The 23455-nt window shown below is 45.1% G+C and overlaps 1 protein-coding gene across 1 annotated transcript in view; it reads right to left on the bottom strand.

The window, feature by feature from the left end:
• Positions 1-20280, bottom strand: part of ppargc1b (peroxisome proliferator-activated receptor gamma, coactivator 1 beta) — an 82529-nt gene extending 62249 nt beyond the window's left edge. Inside the window, exon 1 of the mRNA XM_086139292.1 lies at positions 20117-20280. Coding sequence (XP_085995418.1) covers positions 20117-20197 — 81 coding nt within the window. The 5' untranslated portion in view covers positions 20198-20280. The remainder of the gene's footprint in view (positions 1-20116) is intronic.
• Positions 20281-23455: the final 3175 nt, after the last annotated feature.

The following is a 23455-nucleotide window of genomic DNA, read 5'->3' as shown; positions in this document are numbered from 1 at the left end:
ATGCTTTGCAAACACACCTGCACACACACACACACACCCACACACATGAGCATGGACATATACACATACACCTGCTTCATGGATATATTATAAAAAATATGCATTACCATCTACATTTAGGATAATAAGTTTTCAACAAAATTAAGGAAAAGTTAATTAAAACTAGGACAGAATATTTCATTGCTCCATTCATGCATCTTCTTCCGCTTATCCTGCAGAAGATTCTGGATCCTATCCTGGCTGTCATGCGAGAGGTGATGTTCACCCTGGACTCGTCGCTGGTTCATTGTGAAATATTTTTCATTTTATTTTATTTTTATATAATTAAGAATATTGCTAAGAAACCTGCTTTATAAAGAAAAAGGCAAAAATAACAATAATAATAATAATAATAAATTGGGAATAACCTGTGTTATCATAAAGTCATTAAACAAACAAAAATAATTTAAAAAACAGGCAAATTGGGGAAACATAGCGAGTCGAAAAGTAGCGTCGCCTCCTTTGCCTGTTTATTCAATCTCAGGTAGCAGGTGTTTGATAACTGTCCCTTGCCATCCATGTGTCTGCAACCGATCTGTCACCTGGCAGGCTGGTGCTGGCCTTCACTCACACACACACACAAATTCATGCACACACACAAGGTCCCGAAATGGTGCCGTAAATAAGGAGGACAGCTGATGTGAGACCTTGTGCGTTTGTCTATATGTGTTTGCGCCACGGCGTTTACGAGGGCCGGGACCTTCACGCCGCCGCCTTGTCCGCCCTCGTGCCGCACGACCGCTGGCTCACCTGTCACACACAGACACACACACACACACACACACTAACACACAACGTGTTTCACTATATGTATGAATGTGTGTGCATGTGTACTGTAGTCCAGAAAATATGTGAGAGCGGGAAAGAAGATTCTGCCAAGGAGTTACGATCAATAATTATCACCACAACTGATTATAGTGGAAAAAAAAGGGCATGAAAACAACAAAATCAGTAAATGATCACATAAAAAAAAAAAAAAAAACAGGGATTGTTTTATGTTTGTGCACACGTTCACCTGCATGGTTTAAGAGTCACCTTAAAAAAACTATTTAAAAGAAATTTGGCCTCCTGTAAACAATCAGGAAAACACAGTTTTCACTAAAACCGCCACTGGTACAAAAAAAAATCGAAAATTTGTGGGTGCGTGACAAACTGCAACACGCATCTGTGTGTGTGTGTGCGTTTGTGTGCGTGTGTGTGTGTGTGTGTGTGTGTGTGTGTGTGTGTGGGATGCTCTTATGCAAGCGTTAGTCATCTGGGCAGTCTTGATATTTCTCTCGGCGTGAGGAGGAAAAAACATGCAGCGTCGCTTCCCGTCCAGAAAGAGCCGAGGATGAGGATTAAAACGGCTCGTCTGTGACGTAGTACTGCAGTACTACTGACAGAGTACGCGGGTCAAAGTACTAGCACAGATGGGGGGTATTAGCTTCCCCCTCACTCAGCAGGAGATGAACTCAAACACATGAATAATTCATCTGGTAAATTATCTTAAAATCCAGCATTGCATAACTATTCTACAGTAATAACAGGTTAATTAGCATGCTATTACAAAAGCAGTGCGGAACTTGAAAATGTTTTAATGTTATTTCTTAATTTCTTAATGTTAATGTTATTTCTTTCTCTAAATTAAAATGTTTATTTTTATTTGATTCTAAAAATAGGAAAAAAAAAACATATTTTTATTAATTCATATTTTTAAAAATAAAAAATAATAGAGGAAGACATCATCATATAAATATCACAAAAAGATATTTATATATGTTTTCCTTTCACAACAAATATTTCTAGGATCAGTTTTCGGAGAGGTTTAATTCCTGGAAAGAGCCTGAACAGAGACAACGGGGGTCAAAGGTTAGGCTTCTGACAAGATGCCTTATCTTGGAGAAAGCAGGGGAGTGTGTATGTGTGTGTGTGTGTGAGGGGTGTACACAATGTGCACAAGCATGCGGCGGCTGAGGCCGACCAAACGCTAACGTGCTTTCGCCAAAACACCAGCCAATCACAACCTGTTATTCCATGTGAGGGGGCGGAGCTACAGGTTGGGTGGGGCTCAAACAGCCACTAGCCAGTCAGACAGGTAGGTAAGACTCCCAGTAAGAGTTGGGAGTCTGGCTAAACTCCGCTCTGATTGGATACAATGCTAGCCCCGCCCCCTCCAGGAAACAAGAAATGGACGCAACTGCTAATATCATGCTAACGGCGCAGTCCAATGAGTATCCTCAAGCTCTAAAGGCTGTGCCAACCCCCGCTCTTTGGCGCTGTCCATCCTCGGTAGTCTTCCTCAACGTCGAAAATCGACCACGGGGGTCGGGGGCGGGGGGGCCGATAAGCCGTCAGACCTCGCCGCCGCCCGCATCAGACGCCACCCAACCGCATCCCACATTTTCGTTTGACGCAATATCCACCGCTCGCAGAACATCGCGCCGCATGTGTGTGTTTGTTTCATCAGTAAATGCTTATCTCGCTGCAGACAGCTTCGAACTATTGGGAGAACAATAATGGAAGGCGATAGAGATGGAAAGGCTGAGGGAGGGAGAGAGAGAAGCCACTTTGAAGAGAGCGAAAAAAAAAATTGTGAGGCAGCGGATACAACTGACATGGGAGGAAGAGGAGAAAAACAGTCAAACAGAAGAGTGAGGAAGGGGCGGGGGTGAGATGGGGTGGAGGGGTGAGTGTAGGTCTTGGGGGGGTGAGAGAGGGGTGAGAGCGAAAGGAGCGAGAGACAGCAAGGGTTGAAATGAGGTCGGCAGCAGGAGGAAGCATGAAGCCCAGCAGAGGTGTGCATTTTTGTGTATGTGTGTGTGTGTGTGTGTGTTTACGCGTGTAAAGGGGCAAATGCCGGCGGTTTGAGTGTGCTCCGCAACAACCTCGCAGGCAAGCCGCACCATGCTGCGGCGATGACCGTCTGCTGTCAATCAACGCCGACTGACATTAGCCCCGGCAGCTAGCAGCGGCTCACGGCGGCGCCGACTAAGCTACATCCTGATGCAAGAATGATGGGGTGCGTTGCCTGACATCTGAAACGTGCTTGGGTTTAAGGAAACGGCAGCTCAGGATCTTTTCTCAATGCTTGGTAGCTTCCACTGATGTAGCGACGGAGCTAACATCTGTCTCATCCTGGGAATACGCCTGGAATTTGACCATATTCCTCCAATTACAGCACAAACAAAGGCCTATTTGCCATTTGTAACAAAACAGTGTTAGCAGCTGGTTAGTTCCAGCGAACATATAGAGTGAGGTTATATGAGGCTAATCCTTCTACGTAAACACTGTACAGATGAATGCTTTGAGTATTTCTCTATTGTCACAACAGTATTAGCACTACATAGCTAGCTAGCCTTGCATATCCAACACCAGCAGCTTATCCGGTTCTGATAATTTAGACAAGCTAATCCTTTGACAAAACTACTATATGAACTACAGCGTTAGTGTTACAAGTGTGAGCAGCTCTTGGCTAGCTAATCTTACATATACTGCACTAGCTGCTGGCTAGTTTCTGCTAACATCAAGAGTGAGGTGAAATCAAGCTACTTCTTTTGAAAAATACTGTATCAATGGACGCTTTTCTAGTGTCAAAACAGTGTTAAAACTTTTAGCCAGCTAACCTTGTAGATTCAACACCAGCAGCTGACTAGTTTCTGCAAGCACTAAGATCTTAAAACGTAAAACTGTACAGATTTTTCTAGTGTCAAAAGCACCTCTTAGCTAGCTAGCCTTGCAAATACAAGTGGCTGTCATGCTCACAGGTGGTTACCTTTAAGCAAATGTCCAGCCAATCCTTTACATTTTGGTGTAGTTCTACAAAAACCTGTGCAGAAAAACTTGTTTTTACAAATAGAACCAGGCAGTGAGCTACTTCAGCAGCTAGCAAGTATTGACTTGTTTCTGACGGGATTTTTATTGCTCTACTGCTTTAGATTGATCGCTACCGCTCTGCTTAGGAGCAAGAGACTGCTAATCCGGAGGAATCCGGGGCGTCGGCGCCAGAGAAAACACTGCGAGAAATTAAAATCACAATGGACGTCAGACACCTCAATCGACCTGGAAGAGGAAACAACAAAAATAAAACAAAAGGAAAAAGACTCGTACAAACCTGCCCTGACATTTAAACCACAAAACAAACACCTTAACACACCTGCAGACACACGTCTGCAGTACACATACACAGAGTCACCATAAAAATATTTGACTCATTACTCATATTGCATCACAACATGGGCATTCCTTGCATCAACGGCGCCCCCGCCTCGCCGTGGCAGATTTACACGTGAGGGTGTGTCAGCGCCCGCAAGCTAGTAGACAGCGATCGTTTTGCAATTTTTTCTTTTTTACAAACCCGAGAGCTGGGTCCCGATCGTGTTAGAAGGGTAATACCACGGTAACTGCAGACGTGACCGCCGCTGCTGAGCGAGTGGTCGTCGAGGGAGCACGCGAAAAACCACAACAGGTGGGTAAGCTAAGGGTGGGCGGCTTTCTGCCTTGATCAACCTAAAATGGTTTAAATACAGTAAACAATGATTCCTATTGACTTTTGAGGTTATTCAATTGCTATGATATAATAACAATAGGGAGAGATATGTCATCTTTAGCAAAAAACAAAATTATAGAATGGAAGATGGTAAAAATGCTAAATGCTTCACGCCGTGTTGTGCGTTCCATTTCCTTAGATTCTGACAGTCTGTGGAGGGAGTTGAACATTCAATCCATTCCATTCATTTTGGTCATACGGATCCAACAGCCTCTCGGCCAATCAGAGAAGGGGGTTTGGATGCTTAGCTCCGCCCCCGTTTACTTCAACCCTGAATCATGCCTTGACGGCCCCGCACACCATTGTTACCTCTTTATTAATGCTTATTAATAGAAGCGTTGTTAGCTTTTTTACCACAAATCGGAGCTGTGTGCGCGTTTGCATGGACTCCATCAACCACTCACACATGCACTGCCGCGTTGTTTATGTCTTGTTGAAACTATTTCACGCTGTTCAGGTGAGGAGCGTAGTAAATACATGTGAGCAGGCATTATGCAAAACCCTGCGCATGCACGTGTTTGTGTGTGTGTGTGTGTGTCCGTGTGTGTGTGTGTGATGCCATAGCTCTGTACAAGTGAGCGCTGTGGTCACGCAAGCCTGGGCAGCCTTTGGGAAGTAGGTCAGTGAGAGAGAAGGGGAGAGAGAAAGCACTGGAAAACAGAAAAACTGCAAAAGGCATGAAGGAAGTGACAGTAAAGATTTCACAGGAGGCAGGTTCAGTTTACGAAATGCACACACACACACACACACACACACACATAAACATATAAACACACGCACAGTCAGAACCACACAATCACACATGGAATTGCACACACACTCACACTAACCCTAAAGACATCCAGACAAGTACCATACAAGAGTGTGTATGTTTGCATGTGTGTGTGTGTGTGTGTGTTTGTGTGTGTTCTATACCATCCGAGCACCTGATTGATCTGCAATTGATGCCCAATTGTTTCCCCAAACTCTCGAAAAAAAAAAGAAAACCACCGATTATTGATCCCGGTGGCTTCTATGAGGCCGTTTCCACGGTTACTGGGGACAATGGACAATCGGGGAACCGACCAGGACGTGATTGGAAAATGAAACCGAATAAATGGTTTCCACGGCAATGATAGAAAAGAAGATGAAGTCGACCAGGTAGTTGTCTTTTTTATTAAACCGCTCGGATTCTCTGAACTATTGATCTTTGTTCGGTTATTGACAAAATTACCCCCGAGTCACATGACCTTAGTTTCAAAACAAAGCGGCGGACATTTTCCATTAGTTCAATATCAATTCTTGGGTGTGTGTGTTTGTGTGTGTGTGTGTGTTTCCATCCCACCTCCTTCAGCTGCTCTCAGGTAGAGGCCTGCTGCCCATTTTACAGCCCACTCTAATGACTCACACACACACACACACAAACAGACATATGCACACACACAAACAAATACACACATACACACAGATAAAGACACACACACACACGTCTCCAAACTTTCAATCAGCCACCACCAAAGGCGATTATGTTTACTGAATAATCAGTTAAATTAAGACAATATCATTGGGAGAAGAAGTGTCAAGTGTTTTGTCTTAAGAGTGTGTCTGCACAAACACGCTTGAGTGCAGACACACACACACACACACACACACACACAGGTTACATCACAGCGCTGTGCAACCGAAGCCGAGCGCTACCAGCCTATTTTCTCCATCGAATCGATGACGACTCCCTAATTACCACAGAAGCGAAAGGTCACACCCGGGTCAACCGCGTGTGTGTGAGTGTTTGTGTGTGTCTGTGTGTGTGTGAGATGTGACAGTGCAGTTTTTTCTAAATGTGTGTGTGTGTCTATTAATAGCACAGAGGCAGACACACATTAATGCTGCTTTTATCCGAGGATGCAACATCAGCTAAAAATAACATTCAATGCTTTTTAAAGCGGTGTAATCGAGGAAGTGTGTGTGTAAAAGAGAGCGTGTGTGTGTGTGTGCTTGTGTGTGCCCCTGCGTCTTTGCGTGCGCGTGTGTGTGTCCTGCATTGAACTACATCTAATACGGCTGTGATCGCAGATAAAAGCGGCTATCAGGCAGTGTGTGTTTAATGTGAAAGTGTGTGTGTGTGTTGCACTCCCACCAGTCTGTGCTTGCCTTCCCCTGGTACCTTGTTGCCACGGCTATGAACCATGCTGGCACCAGGGTGTGTGTGTGAGCATGCATGTGTGTGTGCATGCATGTGTGTGTGTGTGCGTGTGCGTCCATGTTTGCCAAGCTCTGGAAATTTCCTTTAACCTTTCCTCTCACTTTCACCCGTGCCCTTGAGAACCCGCTTCAGCTCAACGCGGACTCGTCTCACGCACACACACTTTCCCTATTGCGCGCGCTAACACACACACGGTGGTGTAGGTTACGACAGAGATAAGCCAACTGTCATTGTGTTGAGACTACAAACACTCCACAAACCGATAAAGCTGCTTAGCAGTCACATGATAGTTATGACTGCTATCACTACTACCACTGCTTCTACTACTACTACAAATACTACTATATTGCTGATAGTTTTACTACATTCTATTTCATGGGAAAAAATGCTAATGTTGCTACGCTAACAGGTGCCGCTCATTCACCGAGAGGTTTTAATAAACACTTCATTGTGGTCTAATAACAACGGTTTGTTCATTTTAGACACTACCTGTTCTTAAACAGGAAGTAATTTTGCGTTGTCGTTGCAATGCAAAATTACGCGAAAATAGCCGCTATTTTTTTTCGGAAAAACTTCACAGTATGACATAATGCCCTCAAACGCACGAATCCCTAACCTTGTCCAGCACGAGTCGTAATCACATCCCATAATCCCACTGGACCAGTGGATTACTGAGAAGAGAAGGAGTGTGTGTGTGCCTGTGTGTGTGTGTGTGTGTGTGTGTTGGGATTGACACACATATGCAGACGCACGCACTCGGGCTATGATAAATACGCTGCTTCCGCTCACCCAACGTGTGTGTTCCACATTGGTTCTGACCAAGATTGGCTGCGCTCTAACCTGGAGTGTGAGTGTGTGTGTGTGTGTGTGTGTGTGTGTGTGTGTGTGTATGTGTGTGTGTGTGTGTGTGTGTGTGTGTCACCAAGGCCCCCCACCTGCCAATCACACCCCCCCACGTCCAAGAGATATCAACAGAGATGTGATTTTCCAATGGCGCCCCCGCCATGTATCAATGTCACCATGGCAACCACAGGTCGGGCCAATGTTTCCGGGGGGAAATTTCTCATCCGGCGTTGACTTCGGTGAAGGAGCGGCAGCGGCGTTGGTGGCGGCGCATGCAAGCATGGTCGCTGAGCGAGCGGCTAATCTCCCTAATTATTCATCTTTTCTCACGCCTGTGACATCGAAAGAAGGCGATCTTTGTGCGTACACACTGGATCTACGAACACTGGGTTCGGTGGGGGGGCGGGGCTTGGGGGACGACAGCCAATCCCTGCTGTCACTGGGTCGAGAGGCCGGGACAAACCAGCTGTCAATCACGGGGTCAACTGTCAATCACGGGTCCACATATAGGTTTCGAGTTATCAGTGAACCGGATGTTTTTTGGACTGAAGAGGGGGAATGTGGTGTGTTTGCGTCGTGTTTGTTTGCTCACACACACACACTACCACCATACACACACACCCCACTTCCCCCGGTTGTTGACACCACTAACACACCGGAGGGGCCACTGTGATGAATACAAATGACAGGTAAAGGTTTGGATGAGGACACATGCATAGACACGTGCACACGCACAATATAAAATGATACACACATGCACACACACTCTAAAAGGGAAAATAACATGTCTGCTTTGTAAACATCAGTATATTTTTTGTAAAAGTGAAAAACACCACAAGCACTTCCTTGATTTACAAAAATAAAATCATAAAAATGTGAATGTGACTTGATGATTACATTTTTAATTGGATTTATTTGAAGTTGATTTTATGTTATTTATTTAACTTTATTTATTCTAAATAAAAAAAAAGTTATTTTCAAAAACACTGCGATCGTTAATCACTGCTGTCTCCCTCATTAAAAAAATGAATGAAAAAAAAGGAAATAAATTAGGAGAAATCCTTGAGCACCAATGCATCAGTGATTCTATTGGAAACAAAAGATAGCAAATCCCCCCAAAGAGTTGATTAAATCTAAAAATTGAATTTTAAGGGAGCCAAAAAATGAGATGCAAGAGAGGATTATTATTATTATTATTATTATTATTATTATTATTACTAGCACTTTATTTAACTCAGAAAATTGTTCTATTATCATTAGCATGGTTATCATTCTAACAATTATTATATGTTTTTTATTTTGTACAAATGAGCATTCAGTGGAGCATCATGGAAGTGTAGCTGAGCAAAACGTGCCGTTCGCATCCGGAGGTCCTAATTTGAGGGGGGGGGGGTTTTCAGATTTCTGTAAATTCCGCTCAAAAGAAAAAAATTTAACTGATGTTCTTTTTACACTCGGCTGCGTTAAACGGAACTGAGCGGCGAGAACTGCGAAGGGAACTCTCAGTTCTCGGGAGAACCTCAGGGAAATCAACCGCCGCTTTTTATTTCTTTCTTTCTTTATTCATTATTATTTCATCCAATAGGGTTTCAGTTGTGTCTGAAATCTTTTTTCCACCTGTCAGTTTTCGTGGCAGTATTCGATCCTGCTCCTCCAGGCTCTAACCTCGGTGTTCCAATGCGCTCAACATGTGGGTTCTACCGAGGTTCTCCCGCCTGGGTTCTCTCCAGGTTCTCTGTCTTCCACCCACGGTCCAAAAACAGCGGTTTCATTGAAGACTCCACGTTGTCCATGGAACGGTTGGACATTTCTAAATGTGACTGACAGGTAAGCCTGTGATTGGCAAGTCAACCCTTCCAGGTTAAGCCTCACCTCTCTCCATCATCTCCCACTGTCCAAAAACAGCTGTTAGCACTCTTGGCTAACAGTAAGAAGGTTCTTACTGCAACAAACCAATGGAACAAACCAACAGAAACAAAGTTCCAATGGGCTCTACTTGTGCAGGTTCTTCTTCCTCCCAAAAACAGTCTACTTAAGACTCTAAAATTCCCCCGAGGTGTGAATAGTTGGACATCTCTATATGTGGACCCTTTGATTGACAGCCGACCCCATGACTGACATGAAGACATCCCGTGATTGACAACTGACCCGTCCAGGATAAACCCTCATCCCTCGCACCAATGACAGCCGGGATTGGCTCCACCACCACCATCACCCCAACCGCCCCGAACGTACACAATGAATGACTAAATGACTGTAATTGATATAAATACAATATCAGGTGTAATTAAAGTGGGGGATCCCGTCAGATAATCCTTAATTAAAAGATTAACTTAATCTGAGCTTTGCCAGCGACGACATTCAGTTTAGTCTGCGAAGCGCAGACATCACGCCGTGGTCAAAAAACCGTCAGGTGTGTCGCAATCGCCGGGTTTTTCAAAATGAAAGCGTGTTTTTTTTTGTTTTTTTTTAAGTGAATTGAAATCAGTTGTACTTCCTGTCGGACAAGAATTGTTCGTTTCTTTTAACCGTTAATGCGGCGCAGCAACGATACGTCACTGTGTGTGCATTGACAGCAGCGTAACGGTATTTCTAGTTCCTGCACGTGCACACACACATGCACACAAACATACACACAGGTTACTTGGGCAACGCCGCATGACTCAAACATAAACAACGATTGGCAAACACGAGTTCTTCCACCCATTTGCTGTGGATGGTTAACTGCTCATCCCGACAACAACCCTGGTCAATCTCCAGGTGTGTGTGTGTGTGTGTGTGTGTGTGTGTGTGTGTGTGTGGAGACTTGGAATGATGTAAACAAAAAATTTTTGAAGCTATTGGTCAACTTTTCTTGTTTCTAGCTAGAGACGCATGGCCATTCACCCACTCATTCACGTCATACAGACATGCAAATCACCCATGAACCCTCTGATTGACATAAAACCATTTATTTTATTTATTCATACACCATTCAGGCTTACAAGCAATCTCTCATTCATTCGGGTCATACAGAGACGCACCACATTACAGTATACCCTTGTTTTTTCGCGGGGGTTACGTTCCAAAAAGAACCCATGATAGGCAAAATCCGTGAAGTAGAAACCTTTATTTTTTTTTACAATTATTATACAATTAAATACTCTATTATACATTGCTGCTGTCGGCCTTATGTTTTTTTCTTCCTTCTTTATGGAACGAACAGAAGATTCATTAATTCCGTAATGCCGACCTACAGCCGCATAGCTTTTACCTTCCCTTAGCATGTCCAGAAGTTTAACTTTATCTGCGATAGATAGCATCTTCCTCTGCCTTTTGGACCCTGCCGCAGGTGCTTTTGTCGGTCCAGAGCGTTTTGTCAACATTATAGGTTTTAGAGAAACTCGAAATTGCAAGAGAATTTGCACGTACGTAATGTAAATTTGGCAAGCTGTTTTACGTACGTGTACATATTAAACTGCAACGTTATTGACACACAGGTAGAGAAGAAGGGTGACTTTTTAGCCAATCAGAATGCAGAACACAATGCACGATGCAAATTCGTGAAGTAGCGAAACCGTGAAAAGTAAACCGCGTTATAGCGAGGGATCACTGTATTCACCACCTGACCAATTTAGGGTCTGCAATGGACCTCCTGCATGTTTTAGGACTCTGAAGAATCCGGAGTACACGGAGGAACTCCACACGAGGAGAATGTGGAGACACAAATCCCCTCCACCCGTGGGAATCCACCTACTTGCGGTGAGGTAGAAGCGCCAACCGCTGCGTCGCCCTTTTTATTCTCTTATCCTCCGAAGTATAATTCCCGTCGGAATCATCCGCACCTGCGGTAAAGCGGGAATGACAAAACTTCCACTTTTCCGCAGTCAACCGCGCCCATGTGACACAGCTGACCAATCAGCAGTCTGATTCAGTTCAGTTGATACCGTTTTCTGTTGTTAGCCATCAAGCTAGCAGCGACGTTAGCGCCTTCTTACAGGACGAATTGCGTTGACGGGGTGAGTAAATAACCCCGAGATACCGCCAGTGGGAGCAAATCTCGGACATAAATCACGCCGTAATGCCTTCGCCGCCACTATTTATCCCGCAGCTCCAGGTAAATGTCACCGAGGCGGCGCCGGAGGGGGAGGCGGCGGGGCTACGGTGAAGATCAAGGAGGAGGTCGATCACCCGGAGTGACGCGAGCAAACAGCGGCGATCACGCTGCCGCCAACACGAGCGCTCGACGTCTTCAATCTACGTCCGTTCCATTTCGAGCGCGCAAAGCTGGCAAGTTCCTGATATCCGACCCCGACAATCGAACGCATCAGCAACATTTCCAAGGGTGTTCTTCTTTTGGCTCTTTTATTTTGAAAAAAAAACCCACGGGGTCCCGGAGGCGGCTGGTCTGGAGACAAGCGTGGACGTTTTGCGGTCAAATCAAACGAAACGACGAGTTCAGTTTCCGAGAACTAAAAGATATTTCGTGATACTAACATGTACTTTTTGGAGGTTTGTGTGCCGATCCGAAATATTTATCAGTATGGAGAATCCAGGTGTTTTAACGTCGTAATCTGGAATCTGCTCTTGAAAAAACAAGTCTTAGAATGCAAGTTGTTAGGAGGAGGGGGGTTGTTGCCATGGTAACCGAGAAAAAGGGATGCTGCGGGCCGTGATTTTTTTTATGTTTTTCAGAGGAGGCGGCGAGGGAAGGGCCATGAACAAGCGAAGTCGGGCTCAGGAAGTGAGGGTCAAAAGGTCGCGGCGTACGACATGCGCACACACGTGCACAGGTTCTACCAGGGAGAACGCCGCTCTCCTCCTCCCTCCGCTGCCTTATAAGGAAACCTTTTTGGGGAGGGGGGGGGGAGAAAACTAATATCCTCTCAGCGGAGTCAGGAAAAGAAAATAAAGAAAAAAAAAAAGATGATTCATCCTCATTTAATCTGAATCGGTGGGGTGGCGAGGGGGTGAGGAGGGGGTCGCCACGACAACTCTGACCCCCCCCTCTCACCGAGAAGCCGTGTGCAAGCAACTGACAAATCACCATGTGATTAATTATTTAGAGACCCCCCCTTCCTCCAACCCCCCCACCACCAGCCTCACCTGCCATCATGAGTGCACTTGCACAGCTCAGCACACACACACACACACACACACACACAGGGCTAGGGGTGGGAGTGTCATCCGAGAGCCAGATGCCTGATCTGATGGATCTCCGGTTGGTGCGGTGGGGGGGCCCTGACGTAGCACTCCAGCCCCCATAGGGAGAGGGTGGTGGGGGGCGCGAGCGAAAGAGCACTCGATTTTGAGCCGAGCCGCCATCGATTTTACACTTCGCTTGTTGGTCTGAGCGCCGTGGCAACGGGAACGGGAAGCTCCAGACCCTCTAGGCCCCCACCACCACCACACCGTCCCTACCGAAACCCCGGAAAGCGGCGCGATAAAAGAAAAAATTTATATCTCGTGTCGTAAACGAAAACCATGACATCAGAACGCCGAGGCGTAATGGAAAAATCCATAAGTTGATCAACGCCGGCAAAAACTTACTGCTGTAATTACCCCGGGATACAATCAATATTCTATTATTTTCTCACGAATTAAGGAGTTTCTTCTCAAGAGTCCAGTATGAAAAATGCAAAAAAATAAAATAAAAGGAAACAAATTCAATTTGATCAGGGTTTCAGCCGATTGCAGCTTCGATATTACACATTTATAACGTGTATTGCGTGTTTATTACGAGTTTAAAAAAAAAATCACAGGCCAATCAAGCAAATGCTTGTTTGGTTTCTAAAGAAAATAAAAAAAAAGCAAAAACACGGCCATGACCTTTGACCTGCCCGTCACCTGCAGACAGGCGTAATTCGTCAACCGCCTGATGGGTGTCAGTCAAACTCAATGCAAACCCGGGATTTCGCAGCTTGTTTTTTTTTCGACACGAGCACACGGGCGAGCATGAGTGGTGTGTGCATGAGTGTGTGTGTGTGCGTGTGTGTGTGTCCGTGAGACAGCTGGTGTGTCCGCTGCAGGGACAGGTGAGTCACTGTAGGAGCTGCGAGCTGCACACATTGCACTGCAGCAGAGCGCATCACGACTCAGACAGACGGCGGGTGGAGGAGGAGGAGGAGGAGACGCTGGGATTCCGGACAAAACCAGGGACAAAAGGCTGTTTTCTGAAATGTTGCCAAACCCCCCACGCCCCTCCACAACCCCCTCTGGCGTTGCAGATGTGGCGGTTCCATCAGAAAGGTTGTGTTTGCTTATCAGTCCAGATACAAAGAACCACAGCAGGCAAACTCCACCTTCATCACCAACGTACAGCTCAAACACACCGCCAGCCCAAAATAAACACCACGCCCTACTCCACCAGGCCTGGGTGTCTTATAGCTTGTGTGTGTTTGCGTGTGTGTGTGTGTGTGTGTGTGTGTGTGTGGGTCCACTCCTTTTCCAGGCGCCGTGTTTGCCCACCAGGCGGTTTTGTCACCTGAACCAACCGACCAATCACAACGCTGCTGGAACACTGGCAGAAAACCCTAAGCCAATCGCAAAACCCATTAGCTTAGCACGGGGAGTTCTGACCAGTCACCCGACTGACCGCCTTGAAGGGAAGCCTCGAAAAGTGTTTTTGAAAGTAAGACGGCGCTAATTTTCCATTATGATTACAAAAAAAATCATTCACTTTGCAGACGACACTGTGGAACTTTACAAAAAGCAAAATTTACAGATTAAACGGTCAAAATTTTGCCGATTGGAAAGTGAAAGGGCAATGGTCTCCTGTCCAGATCGTCAAACCCGACCCGTCCAGCCCCCCCCCGGTTGGCGACGTTACCCTGAAATATGCCCCTTAATCTGCTTTGCCTTTTCTTAATCCGCTCGGAGTCAAATCTTCCCCCATTTGACAACGCAAAGCGACCGGAGAGAAGAAACAAAAACGGCATCTAGATCCGCGGCGGCGAAGAGAAACCTCCCCGTCCTCGTCGCCGTGACGACATAAATCCCGGTTGCTTTCGATTACACCGGCATCTGTCAGCGGCAGTTGGAACGTCAAAGTCCTTGTTATTTATATACCTGAGTGTCTGGTCTCTTACCCGCCCTCGCTACTTCCTGCCACCGCAATTTAGCATCAGACTGACTGGCGTTCAAGCGTCCATGGAGTGAAACGAGCCCGCCCACGCCGCTCGCTGTCCGCTCTGCATGGGGGATTCAAGTGAACTGCGGCGACCGAGAAATGCTGATGTTTGTTTGTGTCGTTATGCTAATTACTTTCCGCGCCCCTTTTCTCACCTGAGGCACGAAGGGGGAGTCTTGGATGTTGAATAAGAAGGTCGCCCTCAAGGTCAGACTGCGGTGAAACAAACCAGTATCCGAAACGGAAAGAACGTGAGGGAGGTTCCTCGGCCCGTCGGCTACCATTGCGTCCGTTAGCGACCATAAACCCCAAAGCTAAAGCATACATGTCAGCCAGTCGGACCGGAATCCAACCGCAGAACTGGGACGACTAGATCAAATACTTGCTTTCTATCCCTGACGTAATATTGACCTTTCAAACATTTACTGCAAAATGTAAAAGAATACAAGAGGGTGGGAAGCCCAGTTTGAACTTTGGTCCAAATTTTCAGGAATGAAACATAAATTATATATGCTGGGAAAACAATTGACCCACTCATACACACCCAAGCGCAAAGCACATTTCCCCTTCGACCAGCCAATCGTCTGTACCCGATCGACTTTGTATCCGAAATCGGAGAGGATCACCGGATAGCCGGGGAAGGGAGCGTACCGCCTCGCGCATGCACGTGACGTGGTTACAGGACAGGCAAGCGCGACTGCGCACTAATGGCTCCGTGCTGTATTACGTTTTCCATTTGCAAACGGCCGGCGTCGTCTCACAGACGCGATTAATGTTTAAAAGACTGGAGTGTTTTATCTGGATTAGTCCACAATGGCGGGGCTGCGGGGGATGGGGGGGGGGCAATCGGGAAGGATTATTCAAAACCCACGGTCTGAAATCACTCAACTTCCTTCTTTTATTTTGTAATGTTTCATGTCTGAATCAATTGGGAAGCTTATTTAAGCACATTTGAAAGGTTTTATTTTGAAGGTCTACAACAGGAAGTGATGACCCTGGTACAATTGTAATTACTTCACTGTCATTACTGTCATTTTCATTTACAGCAGTAAAGCACTGTTTTTTATACCATGTACTTTCATCTAATTCAAAATAAAATGGCTGTGTTTTTTTTTTTTTTATTTAAAGGAGTTTCCCTTTGGGCGGCACTGCGGCGCAGTGGTTAGCGCTTCCGCCTCACAGCACGAAGGGCCGTGGTTCGATTACGACAAAAGGACCTTTCTATGTGGTTTGCATGTTCTCCCCGTGTCTGTGGATGGACACTTTGACTATCCGTGTGTGTGTGTCTTGCTATCTTGTTGTTGATGTTGTTAGGTAGGAGGCATCTATTTTTAAACTCCAAACCTAACCTTTAGTGCACAACACAACTTCTCAGCAGCACTATGGGAAAAAAAAAATAATAAGAATAATTATTATAATAATCATTAGCACAATTACCACAATTATCATATTTTTTATTATCATTATTAAAATATTAATCATTATAAATATTGTTAATATATTATTATTACAATTTTTATTGTTTTTTTTAAACAACATTAAATATGATGAAATGAACAACAGCAAAATAATAATAATATCAATAACAACAACAAAAAACAATAATGATAATAATATTTTCCTGTTTAAATAAATAATTGGTAGTTTTATTGGCAGTAGAAGAAATGTTATACTATTACCACATTAATAATTGAATATTATTATCATTAATGTTATAATTGTTGCGTTAGTGTTGCTGTTAGAATAACGATAACACCAACAATATTACCAACAACAATAATAGCAGCAATAATAATAATAATAATAATAATAACCAGGCTCCAGCAGCCCTGTGATCCTGGATGCAGGAGAAGTAGTATAGATAATAAATCAATGAATGGATAATAATAATGATAACAATAGTAAAAATACTAATAATGATGATGTGAGACTCCCCACCCTCATGTTTGGGCCTGACTGACTATTTGTCTAGTTGCGTTGCACACAGCGGGGTAAAGCTGCAGCTGGTGAGTCAATGATTAGCAACTAAAAGGGGTCGGGACTGTTCGGTCGTTCATCGGGGGTCGGGTTGGGGGTCATCCGCTTACCGCTGCTGTTCAAAAATCCAAAGTGTTTCCAATCTTTATGGGTTTGTTTATGGATATCGATAGATAAGTAGCGCGGGAGCACGGGGCGACTCCTCCGCCAGGGTCCGAGGACGGAGCAGATCCATCACAGGAAACACAAAATACGTGTATATTCTATGTTATTATGTATTTATATTTTGATTATTACTGCACTGCATTAAAACAAACCTATGCATCAGTTGGAGGGTGTGTGTTTGGGGGATGGGGGGGGGTATGGGTATCCCATCGCTAATCTGAATGAAAAACAGAAGCGGCGTGGAGCGCGGCGGCCGAGCGTCTGCAGCAAAACCGCCAGCGACCATGTATGTTCAAGAGCGAGAGAGAGAGAGAGAGAGAGGAGTCACATGTTTGGGGGCGGGTAAGGAGGAGGCTGCCTGTCGGTCTCTGACGTCACGGCAACGCCTCCCCCCTCCACACACACACACACACACACACACACACACCCTCCCCTTCCTCCACTACAACTCACATGACTGCAGCAGCCCTGTTCTGTAACTCCAGTCACGAGGATGGAGTAGTATTATAATAACCAACCAGCAGGGACGAGCGACATAGACACACACTGGGGGAGAGAGAGCGAGCGAGCGAGCGCGGGCCGCTCTCAGAGCCCCGAGTAAATATTAACATATTAACGCTGCGTTTGAGGGACAGACAACCTTATCGTTTTACACCTTAAGACAGAACTTGTGATACTTTTTTTTTTAACCCCCCTCTCCTTCACCCCCTCCGCCACTACTCCCGCCTCCAAGCTGCTCGCCACCCTCCGCGTCAGTCAAGGACTTTGCGGCAAAAAAAAAAAAAAAAAAAAAAACAAGCGGTTAATCTGACGGCGCCGTAAGAAATCAAAACACTCACAGCGCCCCCCGCCCCAACCCCCGATTCATTTCACACACAAATCAGGCCTCCTCCTCCTCCTCCTCTTCTTCTTCCTCGCGGGGATTCCAACTGCTCGATGGCGAGCGGAAATACGATTGGTCGAAAACGCCACGTTCAAAGACGCCGACATCTGCCAGTGGGAAATCACCAACTTGTCGGCCCGGCGCGGTGCGTTCAGAACACAACCGTGATCGTGTGACTCTTCAACGCCGTCGGGGATCCCCAAAAGAAATAAAATGCAAAACCTGCACGCCACTTCGTGAACTTCATTGCCGCCAACAACGGCCGTACTTATTGCCGCGCGTTACTGATATAACGACTACTTTTAGTAGCACTGGAGAGTTTGCTTTGCGATTACTGTGTTTCCAATTCGCTCGAACACGGCGCGGCTCAACATGTGACCTTTGACCTTGGCTAATATAACCAGGAGGGGGTTCTATATAAGGGGGTCAGGAGTCTCACTAAGGGGTCACTCAAGTGGGGGGGGGGTTATTGTTCAAAGAGACGTGTGTGTGAGGTTTCTTAAACGTTACGGCGTCCGGCGTGTCCACATCTGCATGCCCCCCCCACACACACACACACACAAAGACCCTTATACACCATGCATGTGCGCGTGTGTGTGTGTGTGTGTGTGTGTGTGTGTGTGTGTGTGTGGGAGCTGCAAGTTTATAAATAGTCCAGTCTCCCTGAATCCCACCACACACTGACTTAACCTGCTTAACTGCCAATCAGCTGTGACAGCAGTGGCTCTCAAACACACACACACACACACACACACACACACACACACACACACACACACACACACACACACACACACACACACACACGCACACACACGCATGCACCACGAGCACCCCAGCTCCAAGCTACATCGTGATCATGCATTCAGGACTCGCAGTCAAGCTGCAACGCAAATCTATATGTTACATGCGTCCCACGGCGGATGGGGGGGGGGGGGGTGCGTGTGCGTGTTTGCGTGCGGGGAGGGGGGTGCACGGTCGCGTCAATTACGAAAAACTGCCACGGGTGGGGGGGATTAGACCTGATCTCTTCCAGTCACCGGGCGACGATTTCCCGTTGGAAAATCGCCGATTTGCGTGTTCGCTCCCGAACCGCGGCCACGTCACGCACGCCGCATCGCCGGGTCGAGTGCCGCCGCACGGAGCGGCTTCACCGCACGGGTTCGGCGTGCGTCGGAAACGCCGGGGGGCGCGGGGCGCCGCGTCATCCCCCCCGCGAGGCGACGGAAAGTTCTGCGGGGGGGGTAAGGGGGGGCTGCGTGGACAGTGGGTCACGGGACGTGACAGTGTCACGACAGGTCAAAAATCCTGCGGAGCGCAAGGGGAGGGGGGGGTACTGACAGTCGATGAGGGTCGCGGGTTCCCACGGCGGAACAATCGCGGGGTTGCGGGGGGGGGGGGTGTTTTGTAACGCGTGGGTTACAAAACACCGATTATGAAAGAAAAAAAACAGTGACAACTTTTCCGCGTCAATCACCGCCACTTCCGGCTCCAATCACGCACAAATCTCGTGTAATTGTAGATAATCGGTGATTTGAGTGGGAGTGGGAGTGGGGTGGGGGGTCAACTTCGACGCTGGTCAATACACACGCGCGCACGCGCAAACACGCGCACACCGGTTAAGACCGTGAGGTGGCAAGAGGCTTAACGGCAGAAGGAGCGGATCAGGACGCCGGTTGCACCGCGGCGTTTCCACGGCGACCCTCTGCGTGGATCCGTGGAGACGCAGCGTGGGGTAAAAGGACCGTGTGCGTGTGAATGTGTGTGTGTGTGTGTGTGTGTGTGTGTGTGACTGAGTGTGTGTGTGTGTGTGTATTTGTAAGAAAAGATGAAGAGAGAAGCTGGGGGCGAGTCGTGGACCGGATTGTCACAACACCGCGGGCGACTTCCACGCGTCCACGTGGTTTGCGTGGACTCTTGAACTTTTTCTCCCCCGCAAGAATGCGTCAAACCCCCCCCCTTTCCAAAAAAAAGTTTACACTCACACACATATATATACATTGCACCCGATTGCATTTCCACGTCATCCACGCGTGGAAGAGAGAGGAAGGGTGTCACGGGTGCCACGCGTGTCCACGCTCGGTGGTCTTTTCACCGGCTTGTGACACTTCCTCTCCAAAACAGAAGAAGACACGTGAAAGCCAAGACGGCGGTTGCGCGCACCCACGACCACACGCACACGCGTGGAGTGGGGGGAGGGGGGGGGGGTCCACCGGTGAGATGCTACCCGGGCGGGAGAGGCTCCGCATCGGCCGGGGCTCCGGTGGAGACTCCGGTGGAGGAAGGTGCCGCAGCGGCGTGCACCCTCCGACACAACCCATCCGCCCATCCCGCGCGTGCACGCGCCCCCACCCACCCCACATCCCACGAGGTTTCTCGGGTGGACCTTACCTGTCCACCGGCGCTTCCTGTCAGGTAGTCGAAGACGAGGGACGAGAGATCCTCATCAAACAGTGGAGCGCAGTCCGCCATCTTCTACTGAATGAGGAGCCGCGGAGGCGGCGGGGCGGCTTTAGCGGCGGCGGCGGCTGTTGCGGCGGGTCGCCGCTAGGGGGCGCAGCTGAGCGCGCCGGCGGGAGGGAGGAGTGAAGGAGCCCTCCTCCTCCTCCCTCCTCCTCCACGTAGGTGTCATCTGTCATTTAGAATTTTTTTTTTTTTAACTATTTTTTTTTTATCTCCACGGTTGATGTAACAAAAAAAACAATTTGAAGTAATTCTTGCTACTTGCTTACTTCTTTTCTTTTTCATTTTATTTTACCACTTTTATTGCTTCTTTTAAATCTCTGTTTTGTTCGTATGTTTATTTATTGTGGTTGTTATCAGTATCATTATTATTATTATTATTATTGGTGGAAGTCCATTTTGGTTTAACTATCATTATTATTATTATTATTATTATTATTATCATTGTATACTATTATCATATACTAGATTTTGTATGCTAAATGTATTTTCATATTAATTGATTTTAGTAATATTGCCATAGTGAGGTCACTGGCTTTCTCTCTATCTATCTATCTATCTATCTATCTATCTATCTATCTATCTATCAGGCTAGCTAGCTAGCTACAAATTTTTTATTAATAAATTAAGTAATTTATCCTTTATTAATCCCTTTATTAACCCTAATTTATCCTTTATTAATCAAATGTCTGTTTATTTAATTAGCTATTTATTAATTTATATTTATCTTTTATTTTTTATTTTTCTTGCATTTCCCAGAACTATTTTGGTACTATTGTTTTTCAAGCAATTGTATCTTTTTCTGTTTGTTTTTTTCCAATGTATTTACGAGTGTGTTTATTTATTTGTGTATTTACTTATGACTTTTTTATTTGTTTATATTTATTAGTACTTATTTGTTTTTTTATTCTTTCAAATTCATTTATCTATCTAATTTATCTATTTCTGACTAGTTGTTCATTTTTCTTTTGTTCCAGTTTATCAATTTTTATGTATTTGTGTATTCGATGTATCGATGTTATCGATTATCTTATATTATTTATTTTTTACATTTATTTAGCGTTTTTAGATCAGTCTGGCAACTAATATTTGTTTTTTTTTTTGGGGGGGGGGGGCTTCTTCCAGGACCTTAATTTCATTTATCTATTTGTTTAGCATTTCTTTATTTCGGTGTCTATTTATAAATTTACATTTCCATTTTTTGTTCATTGTTTTCTCTTTTTTTTAATAACATTTGTATTTTTTTTCCAATTGTAATTTTATTTTAATTTATAGCTATATAATGAATATCCAATTTTTTGATTTTCCTACCCTTGGCGTTCTTCTCACCACCTTTAAAATTATTTCTCATTTATTCAAATATGAAAGTTAATATTGCTTCACTCACGGCTGTGAAACAAATGCTGCACATCCTCTAAGTGACTGGTTGTATTCCAGCCAATAATACCACCCCGCACCAATAGAAGTCGCTGTTATGACCCACATTGTGGCTAGGCTAGGCAGCGAGTTTTTTTTTTCCCCCCGTGATGTTTGTGAAATGACGGATTTACGGATTAAGATTGAGGAGCGTGAACGGCAGGCGGCGAGTAAATCCATAATCCCAGCGGGGACGAGGAGACGGCCGGTGATGATGCCGGGGTCCACATCAACGCATGGCGGAAGTCATCCAGTGATTAAAAGAAATGCAAAATCCCCACCAAGAGTAGAAACAGAGGCAATGTTTAACTTCAGTCAGATATGATGAATCAATAAAAATATTTTTATAGGTTGACTGTTATTACAATATGAACAATATTATTACATATTGAATATATTGTCATAAACTGGGCCATCTAGTCAGAATCTCCATTCGCTGAAGTGACAAGGTGTTGTTTTTTTGACCGTTGCCCAGCAACAACATGCCACAAGCACAAGCGCGGCGCCTCGGAAGGAACAAAAAAAAAAAGAAGTAAAAAAACAATGAGGTGCCACCAGATTTCCGAAAAAACGTTGGAACCGACCGGGGAAAAGAAGAACATTCAAGAATGGTCAGGAACCGGAGGAGCAGGTCGAACTAGCGGCTTCCAGATCAGGATTCTTCCAGGCAGCAGGTTGTCATTCGTTCAGTCATCCATTTATTCATTCATTAAGGCATTCATTCATTCATTGTCTCTCCTGACCTGGAGCCGACCCCAGCTGACTTTGGGGGCCGAGAAGCAGGGTTTCATCTGGGCCGGCCACTTTTCAATCACAAGAGCCAACCGTTACTCAAAGGATGACCTGTCAATCAATGCGCCACATAATAACCCATATCAGGTTATTATGACGTTTCCGCCAATGAGTAGGGAGCTGCAATGTTCCTTCCTTTCAAGACCGTATTTAAATTCATATTAAACATAATTCTGAGATATTAACTTAATTTCTTACTCATTAATGTAATTTAAATATAAGTAATTATTTTCAGCATTCAGGTGATTCAATTACCTACATCTTCCTCTTACTTATTGTGTATTTTTAACATTTATTAATTTAATTTAAATTAATATACTGCCTACTTTGTTTCTCAATTTGATTTCATTTTATTCATCTTATTTTAAAGTTAAATTTATTCAATCTTATTTTATTGTTATATTTTATTTTATTTGATTTCCGTTTGTTCATATTTAATGTATCAAATTAATCTTATAGCCTCATGGTATTTTATTTTATTTTAAGTAATTTTACCCTCTCCTGTTTAACGGGTGAAACGTATTTATTTGTTTAAATATTTATTTATCTATTTATTATTTACTAATTTCTTTTAATCATTCTTGTAAAATTTATTCATTAGTTGAGTTCCTGTATGACAGAAGTTTGATTTAAAACACATTTACCCTGAGCCTTCTGGGGTTTATCTTTCTGAATTTTATTGTATGTTAATTATATTTTTCCAGCACCTGGAAATTGAAGCAATTTTTTTTTGCTTGGAATTCACCCGGCGTTCCTCGAATGCGCGCACCCGTCTCGAGTCCCACCTCGAGTCCGGCTCCTGTGATCATTCCATTTCTCCAGAGCTGAGTCACAATCTGATGAAGATATCAGATATTGTTCCTGCAGAGCCTTTTCGACAAAGGCTCAAAGAAGCGGAAGTATAATGAGAAAAAAGGAGGTGGTTTGGAAACCCACATTAAGGCTATTTAGCTTTTTTTTTTTATTAGCAAACATTTACTTGTAGCCGCTAAGAACAACAAATAAAATAAATAAAGAGTCATGGGAAACAGAGAGGATCTGGAGCATGCATCTGCATAA

Source organism: Fistularia commersonii, chromosome 31 (assembly GCF_037954325.1).
Source record: "Fistularia commersonii isolate RoL2024-O1a breed Wild chromosome 31, RoL_Fcom_v1.0, whole genome shotgun sequence".
Classification (NCBI taxonomy): Eukaryota; Metazoa; Chordata; class Actinopteri; order Syngnathiformes; family Fistulariidae; genus Fistularia; species Fistularia commersonii.
Note: the sequence above shows the minus strand (reverse complement) of the source record. Positions and strands in the feature narration are given on the sequence as shown.